Source organism: Sphaeramia orbicularis, chromosome 8 (genome assembly GCF_902148855.1).
Source record: "Sphaeramia orbicularis chromosome 8, fSphaOr1.1, whole genome shotgun sequence".
Classification (NCBI taxonomy): domain Eukaryota; kingdom Metazoa; phylum Chordata; class Actinopteri; order Kurtiformes; family Apogonidae; genus Sphaeramia; species Sphaeramia orbicularis.
Window position 1 is genome coordinate 26,424,882 of NC_043964.1, and position 18,608 is coordinate 26,443,489.

The 18,608-nt window shown below is 41.8% G+C and overlaps 1 protein-coding gene across 2 annotated transcripts in view; it reads left to right on the forward strand.

Moving 5' to 3' along the window:
- LOC115423903 (RNA binding protein fox-1 homolog 3-like) overlaps nucleotides 1-18,608 on the forward strand; it is a 716,495-nt gene that overhangs the window by 648,848 nt on the left and 49,039 nt on the right. Inside the window, exon 7 of one of the 2 annotated variants that reach the window (XM_030140918.1) lies at nucleotides 15,743-16,048. In XM_030140918.1, coding sequence (XP_029996778.1) covers nucleotides 15,743-16,048 — 306 coding nt within the window. The remainder of the gene's footprint in view (nucleotides 1-15,742; nucleotides 16,049-18,608) is intronic. The other variant, XM_030140919.1, reaches the window with a different exon arrangement.

Sequence of the window (18,608 nt, forward strand, 5' to 3'; positions counted from 1 at the left end):
GATAACAAAAGCATCCCTCTGAGTTATTATTAGCATTTTAATTTCATACAGTTGGAAGCTATTTGAATAAGATGCTATAGGAAGCATATAAAAATAGAAATTAGCATCCATGATATAAAAGATGCATCTGGTTTACATATTCTGCTCTTAAGGCATAAGGATGGTTATTTTTTGTACCTCCATGAAAAATTATCCTTTGGTCCGCCTTAAGTACTTTCTCACAGTGTTAGCAGAAGGTTACCTCTGAACTGTAATAGATTTTGATTCTTCAGCATCATATTAATGCAGTTTAGTTTATTTAAACCTTTACTCTGCAAAAGTCAGTATCAGCAGCACAGAGCAAGCAACACTAGTCAAATACATTTGCTTCATCCTTGTATATTTTCCATTTCCTGTGATTTTCTTCCAGTTTTTCCATAGTGTAATTTAAGTTTTTGTGTCTATTTTTACACTGAAAAGATTAATTTAACAACTGGTCTTTTGTCGGTGGTTCCTCTATTCCTCCACTTCTTTTTAAAAGCTTCTTTTACCTGATTTATCACCAAGATCTACCACTTTCTTAAGCACCTCACTGCTCATAGAGATCTTATTCACTAGTGTGTATATATGCGTGTGTGTATTATGTTACATATAATTTGTCATTTATTTTTGTAACACTGCTCATGGGTGTATTTTCAACCACTGCTCATAAATATCCATCTATATATTTGAAAAGGCTCAGTAATTTACTGTAACAGTGCATTGGTTAGGGACTATTTTCAGTGGTGGATTAATCCACATTCACTGGTCTCGTGAGTATTTGCAGCAGCAGGATGGCGTATGTAGAATTGAATCCAAATAAACTCCAGTGTGTGTGTTCATGGTAATGAAGGAACATGTCACCAGTGCAGCGGTGTGGCTCACTGATGTATTTTTAATAGTTTTGGACAACAACGGAGCTCTGTGGCGCAGAGGAGGAACATACATCACACTGTAGATTCACACAGTACTTGTTAGTGGATCAATTTACTGTTGGTTTTGGGCTTTTTGTAGGATTTGTTGACAGTGAAAAAAAACCAGAACATCAGCAGACCTATCCTTGAATAGGAAAGCTGCTTGTTATTGCAGTTTCATCTTTATTCTTCTATTCTGTCATGAGCATATTGAACAGAGAGAAAAGCTGCCCTACAGTTCACATCCAAATGTCAGTGTCGTCGTAATGTGGCGTGCAGTTTAGCCTCTGACGGGGGAGAAAGAGCGGCGGGAAGCCTCGTCTTTACAAACTTTTCACTTACAAACGAGTGCTGATTAATTAGGAATGATAGATCCGTGCCTTCCACTGCTCTATTTCTGTATCTCCACTTCTTTTTTCTCCCTCCGCCGAGAGGGCAGATGTTTATAAAGGCTAGGCATTGGCGTGCGGCGAAGCCAAATATACAGGCTCGATCAGAGAGCAGAGCCGGTTCAAAGACAGTTTGATCTTGTTTAGATTCTGATAAACATGACCAGAGTCGGATCTGTCTCTCACAGTACAGTATATGTGCGAGTTGATTATTTTACATGTAAACACGGGACCTGCTGTGCATCACTATTAGAGCTTGTGTCAACATGTAAACATTGCACAGCATCAATCTTGCACTCAGCACAAGTGGACAAAGCTATTATGTTAAAAGCCCATTTGCCCGACATATTCTTCCCAAAGATGGCCTCTCGCGCTGGGAGGAGCCTCATCCAGTGAGTATTGATAGGCTCATTGATTGATTGATGGTCCCTGGTGATTTATTGATTCATCTCAGTTCCAAATGAGCTACGAGTGCTTTCCTGCCCAGAGGAAAACAACCACACTCTCACACAAGTAATGAGAATTCACCGACTTATTTTCAGCTGCATGGCGCCACGAACATCCCTCCTCCTCCGAATCTTTTTTTTTTTTTTTTTGTGAAATTGAAAATGAAAATTGTTGCATGGCGTTTGTGCTGCGAGATTTACAGAAAGATTCACTCAGGCAGAGCACTTTACCCCATCACTGTACAAAGTCAATCTCCTCCTCCTGAGGTTTTAGGAAGAGTTTCGGGGCGTCCTTAGGTAGTTAAAAGTGCATCGACTGTGGATGGGCTAGTGGGATGTGTAGATTAATGCAGTGGAAAGCCATCCCTCAAAGTGCTTAGAATAATTAGAGTCAGGCTTCCAACAGAATGGGCATGTCACTGGAGGAAATTGTATTTTTATTTACTGTGTCGGGTCTCCCTTGGCCTCGCTCTCGCTCTGTCTCTGCCTCTCTCCATTTGTACGGCGGCGGGGCTCGGTATTCAGGAGCCGGGTGTTTCTCAAAGTGTCTTAAAGGTGCTGTCAGCGCGCCGTGATGCATCTCCTGGATTTGTATCTCTGTGCGTTTCCACGTGTGGGCGCACACCATTTGTATTCGGCGCAGGCATTTGTATTCAGGAGCCGATCCAAGTTCTGTAGGTGTGCATATTCACACGTGTATTGGAGATTGTAACTATGTATGTAAATCCACCGCATTAGCATGTGTTTGAACTTTTAAACGGGCAAATGTGTGAGGGCGTGTGTTTTTCTTTATGGTCGTGTGCAGCGGGCGGGAAGTAACCTAGAGCATTTGCACAAATTCTGTTCTTCGCTGCAATTTGAGCAACATAAATGCTTCCATTTTTATGCCACAATGTGCAAATTTACTTTGTACTTCTTACACCGATACATTCATTCGCGCCACTGCAAGTGAGTTCGGCAATTGATCATCATCATCATTCACATTTGTCTTATTTGTCTTCTGTCTGCAGTAGGTCTCAGCTGGTAGTTAAACGCTTCTTTTTAGAACAGTTGTGGAGGTTAGAGTCTCATAAACCATCACACAACACCTCTGAATACTAAGACTGGACTGTAGATGCAAATTTTATGTAAGATCTATGCAGTATTCTTCAGTACATTACATTAAAATTTTCAGTTTGTGCAGGTAAAGCCTCTAAACCAGGGGTGTCTACCTCATTTTAGTTCAGGGGCCACATTCAGCCCAATATTATTTCAAGTGGGCCAGAAAGTAAAGTAATATCAGTGAAAATATTCACATGACATTATGACAATGTTTACATTTACAAAGCATCCTTTAAAAAATGTGAGTAACATGAACACCCTGAAATTTCTTAGGAAAAATAAATAGAATTTGAACAAAATTATGCCTCAGCTTCTCATTTACACATGTGCATTGGATCTAAAAAGACACTAAACATTTATTAACAGGCATAATAGTATCATCTTGTTCACATTTGTTCAGCTTATTCACATTTTTTGTGAAAGGATAGTTTGTTAATGTGATAATTTTCATGAAATCTGACTTTATAACACTAAAACAAACACAACAATTTGGAGTTGTCATTACTTATAGGTTATTATAATAGTATTTTACTGGTCTGACCCACTTGAGATTGAATTTTAACTATATGCGGCCCCTGAACTAAAATTATTTGGACACCCTTGATTGTTAACATCTTCAGTATCATTTTTACATTGCAGCCCATGGGAGGGATTGGACCCTTTGGCAGGCCGCTTTTGGTCCACGGGCCGTATGTTTGACACCCCTGCTCTAAGCACTACATAAGAGCAGCAAAAGAAAGCTGCGAATAAAAGAATGTCAATAAAGTTGACATTCTGTGCAGGTGAAAGTGTGATTGTTGCAACAAGATCTAACAACAACATTTGTGATGCGGTAAATGCCTTCTAAATGGAGGGACGCACTAGAGCTGAAATTAGAAGGGAACGGTTTGACATGAAAATGGAAGCTAAACTCCATGACAAACCGGAGGAGGACAGGAGGAGGTGGAGGTCTCAGTAGCAGACCTAAGAGTTCAAGAAATAATTGGAGAGGTGACAGTGACAGGTGTCCAGTCAGACGCTGCACTTGACAGCGATGGAGCTCCACATGCATCAGTCTGAACACACCCACACACAGCCACACAAGACTTTTTCTAGTTTTAATTAGGATTTGAGGACCAATAGTATGTCTTTTGTCCATAAATGCAACAATCCATTTATTATTATCACTGTAAAGCATATAAGAATTGAAATTTCATCATGTACAATCAAGTCTATTTAAAAAGAAACAATGCAAAAGTTTTACTGACATCTGACATCATTTTAGTGTCAAAACCCAAATATAATGAGTTTACAGTGATAAAGAAGGAAATAATCTAGAAAATATCCACATTAAGACGCTGGAGTAAGAGACTTTTACTTACTCAAAATGATCATTGATTCATCAGCAGATTAATCGTTGCAGCTCTAACAGCCCCCACGCACCTTCTATGTTCTGTAAATCTAAATTCTTCAAAGTTGTGTGCTGTGAAAAAGATTTTGTTGTTGTTGTTGTTGGAACCTTTGTAAGAGTGCCTTAAACATTCAGGAGCAAAAATAAGAAAACGGTAGTGACTCCCTGAAATCAGTAGGTTCAAACAAAACAAGAACAAAATAAGAAATGCACTCTTGTATTGTTTCTTGCCTCAAAGAGGTCCAACACAACAGAGTACATCCTCAGATTTCTGCTGGAAACCATGCGATCGTCCTCTGCAACCTCGATGCATGTTAAACTTTAGTGAATAATGTAGTAGAAGTAGCTCTGCCTCCACCAGCTCAAACCTGAAATGCTGCTTCTTGCACATTAATGCATCAGTATTGGTAATCTTTAATATAGCTTTGAATACTCACAGGCATTTCTCTGCATAGTTGCACATTTAATTTGTAATTCCTTCCCCTCGTTTTAATGACAATACCTGCATACTTTTACATAAATGAGGATCTGGACGTGGACGTGTTGTTGTTTTTCCCATCCCCGTGTGTATCGGGCTGCACACCAACGAGTGAAGGTATTTCCCATCTTAGTGTAGTGGACGCTGGTGGACAGCGAGGCGGGCCATTGATAAATTGATCACAGTGAAATTGTGGAGTAGTGAGACATGCTCTAAATCCCTCCCCCATCGCCACACATCCCACGCACACGCACACACTGCAGCTCTGGCATCAATTATTGTGGATCGCGTGGTTGACAGAGTGTAAACCAGGTGCCAGCCCTCAATCCAATTAAAGAGATTTAATTGGAGAAAATAAATGGTGTGTGTCCACAAAGTGCTGCCTTACCCACATTTAGAAGATTTTTTTTGTACCTGTTTGAAAAGTAAGGTTTTGTTTATGAAAGACCGATTGAATCCAATAAAGCCTCAAGGCTGTTACTTTTCCCAGACTGCCTTGCTCCACAGGTCAGTAATGCAAACAATCCAATTTCTCCCGTCTGAGAGCTGTACTGGCATGTAGAAATGGGATTATTATCTAAAATGGGCCCAGCAGGTGTTTCTGTGATACAGTGTAATTTTCAGAGGGTGATAGTGTTTCGCGTGGCCCGAGCTTAAATTCCCAGAGATGCTTTTTAGAAGGAACATCTAACAAATAAGTTGGCAAATCTGCCACTCCGGCCCGTTAGCGTTATTACGAACTGAACAGGCCTCATAAGCAGGGCAGCTGCTTCCTGAACAGATTACCCGCTCATCGACCAGGGTTGTCAGCCATCACAGTCTGAAAGAGTTCGTCGAGCTAAAGAGAGGCGTCTGAATCGGTCAGGTAGCGCTCACGCTGGTCCCGACTCCCACACCTCGCTCTTTTCTATCCAAATTTGTCCCCGGGGATAAGAGAGTGAGGCTCACCCCCCCATCGCTCTCCCTCCCCAGCTCCTCACAAGGGACAGACATGCATAATTCAGGATTGTTATCTGTCTGCTGCTCTTCCCCCTGCACACACACGCACACACACATACATGCACACAGATCTGCAATGAAACAGTCTGACTGCACATCAATGATTCACCAGACATCCACTCCCCCACCACCACTCGATCTGCGACTCCCCCTCTTCTCTGTTGAGGGAATCATATGGAGCCGACAGGGACTCCACAACCATGCAACTTCCTATAATTGGAATGAAAAAAGGGGCGAGCAGGGGAAATGCTGTATCAGGGATCTGGCGAAAGCGGCATAGGTGTTCAAACAGCCATTCAGCAGTGTCAACCAGCAGATGGGTGACTGGGTCGGCCCACTCGTTAGCCACTGGGAGAGGAATCAGGAGGAGATGCAGTGCAGCGTCAAGAGTTTTTAAGAGGGAGAAACACTTCAGAGTTCGGATTCATCTCTGTGAAGAAGACAGATTTTCGCTGTGTGAAATGCAGCAGCTCTGGGAGTGGAGATGGTTGCCTTTGCCTCCCCAAAAAAAAGAAAAAAAAATCCCTCCCAGCTTCCTGCTGCGAGCATCTCTCCTTCCCCAGGTTGCCTCTTGCTTATTTATCCTCTAAGTTCTCCTTTCCTTTCTCACCGCACTAACCTTTTTCTTTCTTAAACATCACAGGAGCAAATCAGCAGACAAGCAATCGTACAAGTTTTCTCAAGCTTTCAAGAATTACCACCATTTCATCATGGATAATCACAGTTAATAACCCTTCTCATTAAGGAGACGAGAATCACGGGTCATTAATATTGTTAATATCTTCTCCTTTTCCTTCTTTTCTATCTCTCTTATTCCCCCTCTCTGCGTGCCAGAGGGAGTGGAAACAAAAGGATGACTAAAAAAGAGCTTAGCGCGACAGTGATTAACCGATCGGGGTAGATGGACTGTGATGAATCAAAGTTATCTCTCAAATCTTAATAACTGGAATTAGCCCCTGATTAGATGAGCTTTGGCTACAGCAGGGAGTAGTCGGCATTTTCACTTCAAAGAATCCCGCCCATGTAAACCTGTCCCTCCTTCCACTGCAGAGCAAGACAAAAAAAAAAAAAAAAAAAAAAAAGAGCAGATAGTGTGAGGCAAATAGGCCAAAGGAAACCAGAGCAAAAGATTACAAGAGGAGCCATGAGAGAGCAGATAACATGACGATGTTACACCTGTTCTTTCTCCTAGAATCGGGCTGTTGTCGTGTCTTCTCTGCCGTTTATTTGGCATTTTCAGTTTTCTCTCTTCCTGACAGGCTCGGGGTCCAGTGGGAGGTGTCACCGACTCTGTGACAGGGTCATAATGAGAGTGGCACTCTCCTTCATTTGCATATGTTTGCCATTGTCACAGCGGTCAAGGAATGTCATGTTGAGATTCCTGCATGCTTAAATAATGGCATTTTGTCCCCACGAGGAACTCTGGCCCCTGTATCATAACCCCCACGTGCAAAAAAAAAAAAAGAGACTGAATTAACATGACAATCAGCTGATTCTAAAACAAATGTTGGCATTTTTATCCCCTGAAGGATTGAAAGGATTCATCTGTAGTCCGAAGCGCTGCACGGTATGACGGAATTGATTTACGGGTTTATATGACCAGAATGACAGAACATCCCACTGTTCAGTTATCAGTTTTGATTTTAGTCGGGTCTTTATCTTAGTGATCAATAGCAATCTCAAAGAGTCTTTTACTTTTTAATAGAGTATGTGTCAATTTCACTTTGTTCTGACAACTTGAAAGCACAAGAACAAAAGAAAAAGTAGATGAAAAAGTTGTGGTGCTGCGTGTTTTGATGGGGTCAAAGCGCCACAGTGTCTGTCCACGCTAATAAATGAGTCTAAACACCAAACTGGATGCATCCCACAAGTTAATCCAAATTTTGACACCCAGTCTGGAGTAATTAGTCCCAGATGTAAATATCTGTTATGCAACAAAAGCAGCAACAGCACTGAAACAGACAATTATCTCCTCTTATGGCGTTGGCAAAATGCGATGAGTCTAACCATGTGTAACTGATGGCTTTTTCACAGGGCCTCTAGGCTTCTGTGGATGTGTTTGTGCTTATTTATTTATTTATTTATCCATGTTTTTGCCGTGCAGTGCCTGAGCCCAGACAGAGCTGTGGCTGAGACAGACAGGTTCATTACATGTCACAGGAGTTCAAAGTGATCCTCTGTCTACTCTGTTTATTAAGTGGCGCTCTGGCGTCTCTGAGGTATAGTAATGCTCGCAGTCGCACCGCTAAGAGCAGTCCCATCTCGGTACGAGGCTGCGTGTGCGACGCCTCCGCTGCAATGTAATGAAGAAATCAGCAAGGGATTGAGGAAAATGAACTCTCTTTCTAATACCCCTCCGTCCAAGGCTGTGGAGCAAATAAGTGCTCCGAATAACGAGGAAAAATCACGTTAGAGGGGATGAAACATATGTGACGTGAAAACGGTTAAGCCTCTTGGAAAAGAGCGGCAGAAACATGCACGAAATCTAAATTGACTTGGACGCGGGGCGCGAAGACACCGAGTGTTTATTTTCATGAATTGATTTTTCCACAAATGAGGTGGAAAAATGGAAAGATGGGAGTTTGCAAGGGAGGAAATGTGAGACAAAACAATAACCCTCTCCCCAGCCTATTTGAAATCATAAACCCACTGTAGTAGTGAGGAAGGCATGGGTTTAGCTGAGGTGGTGGGAGGGGTGTCGGTGGATGTGAATCTGCATTAAATTGGGCTGCTTCTGCACATCTCCCTGCTCTCTCCACCAACATCGCGCTGTAATTGGTTGACTGAGGGGAGGGGAATAGCCGATGCACCAAATATGTGCCTCATCATGAGAAACTCAGCTGAAGGTGTTTTGTTGTTGTTTATGTTGTTGTTGTTTACCCCTTTTTGAATTCCTCTTCCCTGCCTCACCTTGGAATCATCTCGTGGCATGTGGTTGTAATTAACACATGCCGCAGCCTCTGGTGAGAGTTAACAGAGAGACTTGGAGTAAGATCATGTGGCTTGCCTAATTAAAATGGACCCGGCTAGACAGCCTTTATTTATGCGCCTTCAAGACAAAATGAATGCCAGTTGCCTGTGGAAATCATCTCAGGCCGTTTTTTTTTTTCCTGCTGCCTGACTGTCTGTGTGCGAGGCTACAATTAACCGAGCATCAGCAGCAGAGTCGGGGACAACAAGAGGCTTTCATGCAGCTGGCTGAAAACCACTCAGTGTTTCGTTTGTGTTGCATCAACTGATTGCCGTACGTTGGCCTCCGCTGAGCTGCGTTACACTTTTCAGTGCTCGGGTTTGTGCTGTGACGGCCCAGCGGGATTTGTCACAAGTTTGCCACTGTCGCTGTCAGGCGGTCATTAAAACCAAATGAGCATTACTTCTCTGTTCTAGAGAGGAAACCTGAGAGCATGATGATGCTCTGGAAGAGACGAGAACCATTTGGGGTGAGCTTAAGAATCACTTGAAAATGTTATGTCATCTGTAATCTGACAAAGCAAGTTGCTTGTATACATTTTCAATCAGTGGATGAGCCAGCAGTGTTTTATGTAAAGGCAACATTAAAGTATTCATGCTGTTTGCATTATGCAGAACACTGCAGAGCTCTTCATAAATCTGGCCCAGTGTATAGAATTAAGGGGAACATTTCCTCCTTCACACTGCACAATGTTTCAGCGTCGTCGGTGTGATGTATGCATGTGCAGCGGTCACAATGGAGGACGAACAATATCAAATAAGGCAAATGAACTCCACATGTACAAGGAAAAGTCACACAGATCAGATTTTGCATCTAATCTAAAAGAAAAGTAAGTCTGATAGAACATGATTTAGTCTGAGGGGTGGAACCATTTTCAGGTTGCAGCATCCTACCACCATGTGGAGGAAAAGAAAGGAAAGGAAAGGAAAGGAAAGGAAAGGAAAGGAAAGGAAAGGAAAGGAAAGGAAAGGAAAGGAAAGGAAAGTCAGAGCAGCTTCAGGTCCATCTAATTAATGAGGAGGCAAACAGTTTTTACACATGCAGTGTTTTATTTCACTCTGTTCTGCATGGGTCCATGTTCCGCCTTTTTGTGGACAGTTCATCTGAGGATCAGCGAGCAGTGAGATGAAAATAAAGCTGAACTTTGATCATGTCTTGGACCAGCTGAACATTTATTTAAGGCAGACACCAATTAAAAGTCTCACTGTAGAAGCCCCTCAGTGGCTTCCCAAACACGGCTAATAGATGCTACAATTAAAGGTTCTTGGATACTCCGAGTTTAGTGCTACTGAATGACATGTGGACTCTGGATGCACCATGAACCACCCATCACAATCCTAGATGAGTTTATTGAAAACCTTAAGATGAGAAAGGAACAGGAGACAAAGAAAAGCTACTTCGAACCCATAGAATTACTTTTCTACATAGAAGCCATGATAAGTGAACCAGTGTATTAAACTACATAATTCCAATCAAAATCCACCTTAGATGAGTACTTACAATCATTACTTTAATTTGAAGCTTTGAAAGCAAAAGGGATTTGTTCACACTCAAGTAAAAAGTTATCTCTCAGCTTTTAATAATGGTTATATTTGTCTCGGCAGATGCACACCCTAAAAAATCACTACAATCATTCTAGAGGGATTAATTCTTTCCTAACAGAGTGATTCATGTCATCAGAAAATTACTGTATTTATTAAAAATTGAAGGAAAAAATGAAGTTTCCTCTGCTGCAGCCCCACATCTGACTCTTATTGTCTTATTGTATTTGAAGCACAGAGGACTTTTCTTTAAAAAAAAAAATGATGGTGGCTGCATGTGACTGAGCTGAAGCCATAAAGCTGCCCACTCCATCACGGCCCCTATCGCTGAGATTGATCAGCCCCGCTCCCATTTGAGTGATTTCCCTCCGGATTCAATGCAACGCAATTAGTCGCCCGCCGTATTTTGCCTTCACGTTGCTCTTTGACCTTCTGCTGCGCGTATGAGTCAGTGCTGCACTCTGCCGATATGAGTTCCTCCTAACAGCCCGTGTATTTGCACAGCCCATCACCTCTTGGCCTCTCAACACCATCCCTCCCAGCTCCACTAAACAGGATCACACATTGCTGGCGAGCAGCCAATCCGCTCTACCTGCTGAGATGGAATATAGCCTTGACCATCTACGGCGGGGTTAGCGCCACTGAAGTGTCTGTCTGCCTCTCGGGGAGTGCTGAATGCTGGGAGTTCCTCTCAGACCGCCGGCCTCAGCAGTGGGCACCGCCACCAGGCCTTCCTGACCTCTTTGGCTCGTGACGCTGACTGTAAAAACAAAAACCCCGCTCCAAAAGAAGTGATCTCCTTAAGTAAGGGTTTCCAATCCAATTTTACACAAGGAGAGTGCTTAAGATTAGAGATAGTGTTTTTTATTGTGCTCTTCAGTAATAGGAGTAGAAGGGGTGAAAGGAGAGATGGAAGGAAAGAGGAATGGGAAGGATGGCAGATCGATAAAGACTGCTCTCTCTGGTTGCCTTTATTCTACTTCGTCGTGTCCGTGGAGACGAGGTTTAGGCGGCTCATGGCAGCGAGCCATGTAGGGGGGCATTAAAGTGCCGCAAAGGGACCTGCTCTTTTCCCATAAACAGGCCTTGCAGGTAGAGAAACACTCACCAGGATCCCAATATAACAGCAGCTCGTAGCACCGTAATGAACAGCAATCTCTTTGAGCGGAATGAGCTGTGCTGTGTACCTGAGCGGTTTGTCGTGGAGGGCTTTTCATTAAGCACCGTGGATTATCTTGACGAAGGCGAGTCAGTCCCAGTGAAAAGGGCGCCCGGTTGCAGAGGGACAAGCACCGCTCCCCTGATTTGCATGGGCCTTTTTTCCTCTCCCAGTTCATTTCCAGTCGAATAACTCGTTTGTCACATACATCAGAGGAAGGCGAAGATCATACGAGAGCCAGTGTTACTTTGTGTTTCACTAATGAGGCCTGTACTCTCCGCCTCCTTGCTTTTGCCTTGCTGCCCTTTGAAACAGCAGCGGCATGGCGCTACAACACTTTAGTAGTTTTCTTTCTCCGATACCAGCTCCGGGCTGTTATGCTGTTTGTGTGTCACTTGGCTCTGTCTCAGTCCTTTGCACTTGTTTAAGGCTCAAATAGCAACAGACCTGACACAGATACAGTACACTGGACTGTGTGCTGAATGAATGCAGCAAGTCGGACCCGCAGAGGGACACTCAGAGCCAGATGATGCTTTTACAACTTAAGTAAAACGTGTCATGACTAATGCAGAGCTCAGGCATGAAATGAAGAAAGAACAGAAAAACGTTTCTTCTTGTTGCTCGTTCCACAAGTGAGGAAAGTCAACTGAAAAACTGTCAAATAAATAGCAGAGAAAACATTAAACTAAAACAAGAAGCTCTCTAACAACCTGCAGAGCAGAGCCAGCAAAGAGAATAAAGCGCCCAAACAACGTCATGTTCTCTGGAAAAAAGCAATGATCATTTCACAGCCACATGAAAAAGCAAAAAATTCCATAGAGTCTGTATTTTTGCCCAAATAGTGTGTTTCTATGAATACTGGTTTACCCACTGTGAGTCCTGAATTTGACTCTATCCAATATATGATGGAACATAGAGAAAGCAGATTTTTATGAACGTATGCAAATCTAATATTTGTATAGTTTTTAACTGTATCACAGTTGGATTTGTCATTTCAGGACTGATTTACCTCCAGTTGATGCTGTTGGCCTCTAGTTGTAGGCACTCACCTGTATTTAAAACAAGCAATCCTGAACTGTAGTGTTTGCAGTATGAATTTCTTTGTTTGTATTGGTGTGTTCAGTAGAATATTATCTATGTAGCATCTTTTCTTACATGTGTAGAGTCTAATCTGACAGAAATATAACATCTTTTTCTGTGTTTTTCCCTGTTTCATTCATCATTTCAAACACTTGTTGGTGGAGTCTTTTACTCATTAAAGTGTTCAATAATTCCTAAATGTTTGCAACAAATATATTGCCCACCGTGTTTCTATTCCTCCTGGAAACTCATCGTATCACTTGATGTTACCACCACATGGACAGACAGGCACAGATTGAAACCACAGAAAATTGTCCCTGTTGAACAGATTATTTAAGGTTTACACCACGTTCTCTGTCTGACAGGAAAATCCTTCTGATCAGCACAGTGTCTCCTGTTGAAATGGTTACATGATGCAGTTTTACTGTGATAGGGCTGTTGTGAATGTGCTATTTGAGTAATTTTCCTGATACCTGGCCAATAATTATTTCTTTCAATTTTGTTGGCAGAATTATTTATTTATTGTTTTGTCTGTAGAGTGAACGTTGGGGAAACTAGACGGTTGTTTTTGGTTTTACATTATTCCTAAAAGGAACACACACATACTCATAGTCTGTGTTTTGTGCTGATTTCCTTCACACTTATTTTAATTTCATTTTGTGAATGAGTTCTTATTGAAAAAGAGTAGTACGATAAATATAGGATGGTTGTTTGTGGTGAGAACATGATAACACTTAGACAGGAGAATGTTTTAGAAATGTTTGTTCAACATATGCACGAGTAAAATTAAGTAAAATGTGTTTTAGTTGAGAAGGTGAACAAAATAAACCTTGAAGACACAAGAAACATGCCTATAAGTAGATATATCCATCACAATAATGATAACTATATTGTCCGGTATTTCATTTTATTTATTTTTTCCATGTTAAAATCAGCTGTGGAGATGTTTCTTGAGGCTCCATCTGAGACTCATCTTTGGTGTTATGTGATACACTGTGTTTCTTTTATCCAATTACTACCAGTGCAGTCATATTCATGTTCAGCGCTCAGAACATCTTCAGCAAATCCTCAAAAACACACATCAGGACTATGAGTGTTTAAAAGACAACGTGTAAACCTTTGATCGTCTTCTGTGACATACTGGTGTTTGATGTGCACTTTAACGCTGGACTGCTGAGCTGCCGATGATGGTCGGTGCCGGCCGGTTGAAATGAGGACACGCTATCTGGTAGTACTCTCAGCTGTCATACCAGGAGGTGTGCCTTTTTTTAGGTAACAAACCCCATTCTCCTTTAAAATGGGTGCTTAGAAGTTGAAAATTGCCAACATCAAGAGCTTCCTTGAATTAGGATGCCCCGCAATGCAAGTGTGTTATATAATGCCATGACTGGAGGGAGAGGAAAAGTAGAGCACAGGGGTAGAGATTAAAAAAGTTTCTGCATAAAAAGCGAGAGGGGGGGAGGGGGAGGAGGAAGAGATGAGCATGAAAGGGAAAAGGGGGAGGAGGGATTGAGGGGGAGAAAGAGGAGATAGAGATACAGTATAATGAAAAAGAGAAGAGGGGGATTAGGTCAGGAAGGAGTGAGGGTCTGGTCCAGTCCTCGAGGTCTGGTGGACTCCATAAGGCTCAGTCCTCCTCCTCCTCCTCCTCCTCCTCCTCCTCCTCCTCCTCTCAAGGCTCTCTCTTTTTTCATTTAGATAATGGAGCATTTCCTTAATTGGCAGAGCGCAGTTTAGACCGAGGTTTGTTTGCCAACACGTCAGAGTAGAATTATTTCCACTACATTTACAGCATAGTGTTGCTCGGCTCTCTCATTAAAACCACTGCCCAGATAGAGCTTTCTGTGGAATTCTGCAGAAGGAGGCCAAATACTACCGCAGCAGGAAAAAAAAAAAAAAAAAAGACGAATAAAACACATTTATCTCCTATCTCGCCATCCCCAGCCAGCTTGTAAAGAAAGAGACAGAAACTTCTCTATCTGTTTACTGTTATTGTTTTTCTCCAATCATAAACCTTTACTTCTGGATGCTATTGTGTGCTTTTTCCTCCTTTTTCTCTTATCGCTAGAGTTATGCGTTGAGCTCGCATGATCTGTATCTTTAAATTTGATTGAGGGTATTTGCAGGAGGTGTTATTGGATTTTGGTGTTATTGTCTCACCTTTTCCCTCTGTGTTTTTAATGTTGGGATGGATATCCGCTCCAGCAGCACTGATCTCACTGTTCTGCTCATTAGTCTGGATTCGCAGAGCCTAGTGCTTCGCAACAATAAGACATGCACTTCTGTAGTCCAGCCATTACCGAGTTTAACAATGTGCACCAGCCAGAAAAGTCCATTATTTCTGCAGCTCATCATCTCAAGCATCCACTCGAGACAAAGGGTCTGTGAAACGGCTTTATTGCAAAGGACCATCTATCACTTAAGTCAGGAGAAAAAAACTAAAAAACACATGTGGTGTAGCTACTACAGAGCGCTTTATGGAAGCAAATAGAAGAATGAGAGTTGTAGAAATGAGACTAGGGCTCAACTTTATGTCTTGTAGTACAGTGGGCGTCGATAGAATAGGGGAAATAAAGAGTTTTGTTAATCTCCGACTGTTTTATGTGACCAAAGATGGTGCTGCGTTAAGACAGAATTAAACCCTGTTGCATCTGTAATCAAACAGTAAACAAACACTCATCTATTCCTGCGCATAAGGTATTAAAAACACGTGAAAATAAAAGGAGTTGTACCGAAACTTGTATTGTGCCACTGCCTATAACCAATAATCGTAAAGCTTGACTGAGAAAGAAACAAAGGCAGCAGCAGCAGAGCTCATAAAGTGGAATGCAGGTCGGTGTTAAAAGTAGTAAAGCGGAGCTCGGAGAGGGAGCAGCTGCTGCTTTAACAGACCTGTCATTGAAATCAAAGCCGCTAATCAAAATTTTATCAATTAATTGATCTTTCCTCTTGTGCTTTGCCATGAGTGCAATCGAGATTCCCCCAGACTCCTGCCCCTCCGACAGCGAGCCATGCTCTACAACATAAACTGTGTTCATTAGCAATGATCAAGGAATTCTCTAATGTGAGCTGAGATATGATATGATGGTTGTTTCCCCCTGACTTAGTTGGTTTGCAGGACAGGTCTCCCCTGATGCGTGGAATCGCACTGGGGAGCTTCCACCTCTTTCATGCTGCTTATACAAGTTAAACAATGCGCACGAACTTTTATCTCAACTCTGGATCTAACACTCCCTGCTGCTGTGTGTTTCAACAGGGTAACCAAGAGGCCACTAACCCTCCAGAAGCGATGGCCCAGCCGTACACCCCAGCCCAGTACCCCCCTCCCCCACAGAATGGCATCCCCGCAGAGTTTGCGGCACCGCACCCGCTCCCGACGCAGGACTACACCGGGCAGAGCCGGGTTCCCGAGCACGCCATGACCCTGTACACGCCCACACAGACGCACAACGAGCAGGCCGGCACCGACAACAGCACACCGGCCATCACCGCCACCACGACCGCACCGGTCAGTGTCCTCCAGCACCTGAGCACCACACGCTGTCAGCAGCATGTACACCAAGTACGACGCCACCATTTACCATTCACTGTGACTGTAAATGTGCAATTTGTGAGAAAAATTAACTCTAATTATCAACAGAAGGGGGCAGCATTTCACCTTCTTCATCAGTTTTTATTTTCATTTCATCGTGTTTTGTCGTCGTTTGTGGGTTATTTGATTTTGTTTAGGTTTTATATTTTTTTATCCTGAATATGCCTTCATGTAGATTCTAAAGTTAGTATTTTTAAAAAATATATTTAATTTGAACTTTTTCACAGACATATAGTACAAAAACAAAATTCCGCACCTGACATTGATACCATGACAGTCAAAAAAATAAAAATTTGTGTAGGTAAAAATAATTATAGCAATTACACTAAGTTCTACAACTTCAGCTTGCAAAGCTGTATGTTGCTATGTTTTGTTTTTAAATTAAAAAATTTGTCTTATTATTATTTTTTCCTGATTTATGCTGCATTATGTGTGTTTACGTACTGGCAACATAGACAGAAAACATGCTGCTGGTACAAATAGTAAAAGTATTAATAAAGATCAAATAAATAACAATACAAATACAGTATGTCGAAATATATGCATAATAAAAAGGCTTGGTTTTACATTAATACGTTAAGCTAAGGTATAAACTATGTAGACAAAGACAAAAAAAATCTTAAAACTAAATATATTATACTATAATTTCAGTTTATTTTATTTAGTGTTTTATAGATTTTTTTTAATCTTATTTTATCTTATTTTTATTTCAACAAAAGTATTTACTCATACCTACTTTTTTGTTATATTGTTAACAAAAATAGTCTGTAGCTTACTAAGGTTATGAAATAATTACCCATTCGCTTAATATTCTGGACCAGAAGGATTTTATTGCATCACAATTGAGGTACAGAACATTTTAGATGCATGTCACTGTAAAACCCCTGTACATTTACCTGTTTTAGCTAAAAAACACATTAGTTAAACATCTTAAACTATCATTATATCTGACCAGTCTGACTTCTGTTTATATCACTTCTTTTCTTTGGTCTGTCAGGTGATAATCGCTGTTATGTTAACTGTTCTTTTTAGATATTACACTATGACTCACTACACCACCTCAGGTATAAAGCAGTATTACAAGACAAAACAAGCTAATGCTTAATAATTACTGCTGACTTCTTTCTTATTACTCTGTTGATAATTTTAGTTAATTTTCAAAACTAAGAATATTATAAATTGCCCCATAAATCTGTGTTTTTTTAACTGTGACCTTACTGAATTGTGGGTAAAACCTGAAGTGATCTGCAGCCTGTATAAAATGCTGTTTGTCTGCACTTTTGCCAGTTTCTGAGTCTGAGAGCACATTAGTGAGTCACTGCAGACTTTAATGTCATGGCAGAGCTCGTGTTTGACATCGTAGGTGACTGGATTTAATTGAAAACATTCTCATAAAAATGTGCCTGCAGTTTTGTAAAATATGAGTTTCTGAGGAGCCATTTGGAGCTCCTGTAAAAGAAAAAAAAAAATGTAAACCTTGGCTGTTTTATTTATGTGCGTGCAGAGGATTTGACATGCTGTAGACATGAATGATTTAGAATCCCTGAAAGGAGGACACACCCTACTCCTCATCTTTTTTGGTCTAATTTAGTGGAGCAAAAGAGAGATGCACTTTTCTAGACCAGCCAGCCAAAAGCAGACAAGACTCCTCCAGACATAAGACATTATCTTCTGTCTAATTGTGCCAGGATTTGACTCTGTTTTTCACACAAACACATAAGTATCCTTGCATTTAAAGCACATGGCACCGTAAGTGGAGAAACAAACCCCTGGCATCGCTGCACATTGAGATACACAGCTTAAGAGTGAGTGAAATCCTCAACGATACATTATACATTCCTTTCTTGTGTATGATGCTCTTATATGAAATGCCTTGACCTGGGATTTACCTTCACAAGAGGTAGATGTAGATAAAAAGAGGACGACTTAGCTGCAAACTTTACAGACACATCCAGGAATACGGATAATGTTAGGAGAGATAAAAAAAAAAAAAAGACCTTCAGACCTTCCTCTTTCCTTTAGCATGAAAACACCTGCTGGGAGGGGTCACGGCGAGGCCACAGCCCCCCTGAGAGAGATCTGGGTCAGCCATAAAGAACGCTGTTAATAACTCCATTTTCCCAGCCAACAATTACAGTACTGCACTGAACATTTGGTGGCAGAAAAGCGCTTATACGGCAGAGCGATAGCATTGCATAGCGTATTATCACCACCCTGTAATGTAGCAGTGTTTGATTTGAAGATTTGTGCGACTCTGTCTTCTGCAGCGCACTTACAGTAATGGCTGACACACACGAGTTTAAAGTGAGGAGAGACTTGGCAGGAGGTTCAGAATCCTCCTCCAACACTATATACCCCCACTCCTCCACTCGCTGTCTCTCACCGTCTCCCCTCTCTCTCATTTCGCATTTGATTTCATTTCATCTGTTCACCCGCTGTGAAGAAAGCCCAGAGATGGTGGCCATGGAGAGATGAGAGCTCGCCTTGTTTTCCTTCTTGCTCTTCCCGTCTTGCGCCATACCCGCCTGCT